Below are 5682 nucleotides of genomic sequence, written 5' to 3'. Positions count from 1 at the left end.
TTTGATACGTACGTAGTGAGAGAAACCAATCTGATTAAAAATCTGATGTAGGGAACTGGGCGCGATTTATTTCCCTCGTACTTTTATTGTTATCTTTTATATTTTGTTCTGTGCGAGCGCCAGGGTATCGGGAGCTCATGATCACGTGACAACAATTGACAATAAAAGTAGAAAGCAAAGGTAAATCGTAGTGCCCAGTTCCCTACATCAGATTTTAATCATGATCTTGGATTCATGGAAGTATAACCCACGTGGTTATACTTCATACTTCCATGGTAATAATTACTACTCTGCCGTGCACATATCTGTCGTTTTGTCAGTGTTGATATCAGTGCTGAGTTCCCGATCCCGGTCCTGTATTGTTTGAGCGTTCCCCCGCGGATATTTTAGCAACGTTGCTCATTTTCCAGTATTCAACTCAAGAGGGCGCTCTCTTAAGGTCAAAGAGATCATGGCGGCTTGTAGGATTAGAAACTTGTTTTGGTTTTGTACGATTGTCATTTTCATTGCAAATGGACCCCACGTTATGTCACACACGACCTTGAGTGGACATAGCGACAAGAATTTGTCACAAAATCGCAAGTCAAATACCAAGAGACAACACTGGCAAGAAATATCAGTTGAGGTTTTCAAGGATTTTTATGCAAACGGGAAGTACACCGGTCATCTGTTAGACAAGGCAGGGCGTGAAATACCTCAGGCTCAAGTATATTTACCAGGTGGAGATGCCCCTGAGTTACAAGTAAGTGACAGACTTCTTTTATCTCAAATAGTGCAGCTGTCTCACTTCTTAGCATTACATTCGGTGACGTGAGTGTGATAATGATGTATGCTGTGAAGTGTCCCTTGATTCGATCTCTGGCTATCACATTACTCCATAGTGCTATGTTTATCAGTATAGCCATTGCCATGATTGTGATTAGATTGGACCATGGAATAGGTGGGGGGGGGGGGGGGGGGGGGGTCTATGATTGGAACATTCAATCAAGTGTATATGTGACAAAACACGTTCTCTTGCAGAGCTATAGAAAAATCTGTCCAGCCCCCCTCCCACTCACATACAAATTTTTCCAACCACTTTTGGTTTGTTATATATATGCAAACAACATATGTTTTTCCTCCACAGTTATTGCAAATCAAATACATTACAGACGTATGTATGATAATGATTGATCAAACATAAACTAGGAAATAAGTGTATATGTCTTGTTGGTGTACTCATGGATGTATTTAGTGAGAGTCTCACGATGTACTGTAGCTACAATATAGTAACCATCTTTTCTTGAAAAACACCTCACATTTTCTAAATTTTTACTCTGAAGTAAAAACACATAGCATGATCTTCCTGTCTTTCCACCCAGGAATGTCAAATAAGAGGATGTGACAGATATGATTCATTACAATGGAAATTAATCAGACTGCAAAAATGGAATGGACATAGTCTAGCAGCTGTCTGTGGGTGTGATTTTCTCATATCTCTCTCCACTGGAGAGAATTGAGCCCATGGCTAGTTTCTATGCTAGAATGGATACAGTTGTTTTTTTAGAACTAGATATGGTTGATAGGAACACTGTATCATATCAAAATCATCCAACAAGTAACACAATCAAAGCCATGTGTGATGTCTCTTTACTGTATAGTTTGGTAGATCATTTGCACGGTGAGATCTCACATGGTATGATAATTATTTCTGGACTCCAGTTACTGTTAATACAGTAATAATATGAATTTGTTTAACACAATCTTTCTTATCAACCGTGTTTACCTTCTAAACAACTGTTCAGTTCATTCCCTTTTTTGGATCTTGATCAATTTTCATTCTACACCTACATCATATAATTAATTTCCTGGTGAAATCAATAAATATCAAAAAAAATATTGAAATATTATTTATGTTTTCTCTCTCTCAAAGGAACATGAAGCGACAGTACCTAATGACATTGAGATAATGAGCAGACTATGGTCAGCTTTAAGAGTAGGCAATTTACCCAAAAATGGTAAGAAATGTTTACACTTGCAGATAAATTTTTAGTAAATGAAAATTTCTATTCTAACAAAAATGTTTCTATTTTAATTGAAATTTTTTATTTGTAGTGTAATTGTTGTGGGTGGTACAGTGTATTTTGTCACTGTACATTTTTTGTAATTGGTAAAATGTGCCTGTGGTCCCCAGCTACAAAATGTATTTTACTGGGGTGCCCATCAGATTTATGGTTCATGGTACAGAGTGTATACAATTATACCAGATTTCTCTCTTTGATTACCACTACCAGAGATCTCTTTGTGAATGTTTTAGCCGCTAACATGCGAGGCCTGATGCAGCTTTCATGAGTCATATCCATTCGTGCATAAATGTGTGTCTACCTACATCTCTGAAATGCATAATCAGATTTCAATCAAACCTAACACAAATGTCAGATACTATGGTCCTCATACATGTACGCATATCACTTAATTCTCAATCTCTGCCAAATGGTGGCCATATTTGTTGGGAAAATTCAGAATATGAAGTAGTAAGTTATAGATGTACATGTATGCTTTTAACGAAGATTTGTTATTGACTAAATGGTTCAAAAGCTGAAAGCTATGTGTAAAATTTAAATCTGTACCAGTAAGCTAGAGTTACATTTGACATGTTTTGTTACATTACAGAGAGAGTAAAAATTAAATCTGTACCAGGCTATAGTTACACAGATCCTTTAAAAGAAGATTTGTATGTAGATCAAGGTAGTTACTTAGAAATTGGCACTGGCATAACAGCATATCATTTGGCATCACAGAAGAATAGTTTATCAACTATAGCTGCAGTCATCATTCCAGGTAAGACATTTGAATATTGATGCTATATCACACGTGACTTGTTCAATAAGGTGTACATGTAGGTCCGGACTTACAGTATGGGTTTGATGAGCTCGGTTATTATTTTCACGGCATATATGCAAATTTCACCTTCAGGATATATATCTACTTGTAAAGCACCATTATGTGGGTCTTGTTAAACCCCTAATTATAAACTTGCTATGGTTACCAGTACAAGCTTAGTGGAATATGAGAAATACATGAGTACTAACATTTTAACTAATACACACAACATGATTTAATAAGCTGAGAGCTTTTGACTACAAACTGTCAGTCTTGTTCACTTTATGATAGATGATGCTGTTGTGATGTGATCACTGAGAATGCTCCCATATATCTTTGGGAGAAAGTACTGTCCCTCATCCCTGTTCATGTTATTTGGCATCTCGTAATGTAGATGGCCTGTGTAATACCACGTTTGGGCCAGTTGAACTGCCTATCGAGGACTTTGACTTCACTCCAACCAATTTAATGTCCTTTCTCTCTGATGTGTTTTGCTTCTGCTAATGTGCTAGCTGGTCTACCGCAGTTCTTTCAGTCACCGAGAAATATATGTAACAGCAAACCACTATAGAGCACTGTATACATGTTACTGAGTCTGTGCAATCTCAACCCTAACATTGTTATTTACTGTTACTGTGCAATCACATCTCCATTGGACATTTCTTTCATATTTATATATAAGTAGTTTGTCTTGATTATCAAACAGTGTTTTTGCTAAGGTTCGGGAACCCCGGTAACAGAAAGGGAGAAAGGGGTAAAAATAGCAGTGTTTCCCCATAGAGTCTATGGTAATTTGTTTGGAAACCCTGGTAAAATGGGATGGGAACCTCAGTAGATTTTACATACTTACCACCCTTAGCAAAAACACTGATCAAAAGTAAAAAATAGGATTGAAAAAGAAGAACTTTGGCTTTGAGAAGTGTAATGTATACTTTTTTTCTATTTTCTTTTTTTACAGATACTCATTTACCTCAATTAAACAAATATTCTGGAGAGGATAAACTTTTACTACATTCCTTACAACTAGACGAACTTTGTGAAATAGTAGAAGATTTACAAAGTGATTATCAGGTAAAATATTACAATGAGTATCACTGAAGTAAAGCACTTTCTCTACGTGCTACACTTGTTTATAGCATTTATATTATGAGTAACCCTGAAGTAAAACACTTTCTGTATGTGCTACACTTGTTTATAGCATTCATATTACAATGAGTAACACTGAAGTAAAGCACTTTCTGTATGTGCTACACTTGTTTATAGCATTCATATTACAATTAGTAACACTGAAGTAAAACACTTTCTGTATGTGCTACACTTGTTTATAACATTCATATTACAATTAGTAACACTGAAGTAAAACACTTTCTGTGTATGCTACGCTCGTTTATAGCATTCATATTACAATGAGTAACACTGAAGTAAAGCACTTTCTCTATGTGTTACACTCATTTATAGCATTCATATTACAATGAGTAACACTGAAATAAAGCACTTTCTCTATGTGTTACACTCATTTATAGCATTCATATTACAATGAGTAACACTGAAATAAAGCACTTTCTCTATGTGTTACACTCATTTATAGCATTCATATTACAATGAGTAACACTGAAATAAAGCACTTTCTCTATGTGTTACACTCATTTATAGCATTCATATTACAATGAGTAACACTGAAGTAAAGCACTTTCTGTATGTGCTACACTTGTTTATAGTATTCATATTACAATGTGTAACACTGAAGTAAAGCACTTTCTGTATGTGCTACACTCATTTATAGCATTCATATCAAGTGTAAAAGTATACTGTTCCAATTGGTTTATTTACAAGCCTGGCATGCGACCTTTCTAATATGGTCAATTTAGCAAATGGAACAGTATATTTTTTACAGTTGATATGGATGCTATAAATGATTGTTGTACATATAGAAAACACTTTGCATTGCAAGTTATGAGCTTGAAATTTGTTTACATCACATATGCATGCTTACTGAATTTTGATAAAAATAATTTTGAATTTACTTATGTATACCATCTCCTTTTTGTTTGTAATGGAAGTATGACTTTTCTTTCTCGATATAGGTTATGTTTGGGACCATTCTTTTGAGTAATTTGACTGCCATGGTTGGTGATAATTTACCCCATGAATATGAAGAAATTTTAGCTAAAATATTTTCACTAGCCAAGTATACTCTAGTATCACATTCAGGAACAAAAGATACAAATGTGGTAAGTACCTCATTACATGTATGTTAGAGCCAGTCAACATTAAGTACCCTATTGATTTACTGTGGTTTCTTACTTTCTATCCAATTCCAAATGCATACTAGTTAGATGTTATTCCCCAATATTTGTCTTCCTTCTACCAAGGAAAATATGAGTGACTTAAGGGGCCTTGTCACTACGAGTTGCTAGATGAGCAGTAACAAACCCCTTAGGTCATGTGTACATGGATGTTCATACCCTCATTTGCATATAATTTGCATGCAGGGGTCTGCGATAATGTTTTTGGTGTTGCACAGTGCACTGCAAATACCACTAGTATGTGTGTGTACCACTGCAAGTAATCTCTGGTACATATGTAATTATATAAGATATGTATTAATATTTAATATTATGGGATTGTACATATCGTAAAAATGAAATTTTAATTGTTCATCTTTCAGAAACCTTTCTTCAAAAACTGGGACAGTATCAATGACTTAATGAGGAGGTCATGTGACATAGGTGGGTTGGAGTGTGATGTCAAACTAATACCATCGTCAACGTCATGGCAACTAGAAGACGATACGTCTCTTTCACAAGTGGTTTTAAAATC

At 35.4% G+C, this 5682-nt stretch overlaps 1 protein-coding gene across 1 annotated transcript in view; it reads left to right on the top strand.

Moving 5' to 3' along the window:
• Nucleotides 1-526: 526 nt before the first annotated feature.
• The window catches only part of LOC144445818 (uncharacterized), a 22702-nt gene continuing 17546 nt past the window's right edge, over nucleotides 527-5682 (top strand). Inside the window, exons 1-6 of the mRNA XM_078135457.1 lie at nucleotides 527-742; nucleotides 1913-1997; nucleotides 2653-2820; nucleotides 3821-3933; nucleotides 4947-5093; nucleotides 5531-5682. The exon at nucleotides 5531-5682 is cut by the window's right edge and continues 55 nt beyond it. Of these exons, the coding sequence (XP_077991583.1) occupies nucleotides 527-742; nucleotides 1913-1997; nucleotides 2653-2820; nucleotides 3821-3933; nucleotides 4947-5093; nucleotides 5531-5682 (881 nt within the window). The remainder of the gene's footprint in view (nucleotides 743-1912; nucleotides 1998-2652; nucleotides 2821-3820; nucleotides 3934-4946; nucleotides 5094-5530) is intronic.

Source organism: Glandiceps talaboti, chromosome 14, assembly GCF_964340395.1.
Source record: "Glandiceps talaboti chromosome 14, keGlaTala1.1, whole genome shotgun sequence".
NCBI classification, from domain to species: domain Eukaryota; kingdom Metazoa; phylum Hemichordata; class Enteropneusta; family Spengelidae; genus Glandiceps; species Glandiceps talaboti.
The sequence above is the reverse complement of the archived record's forward strand: the minus strand, read 5'-3'. Positions and strand labels throughout refer to the sequence as shown.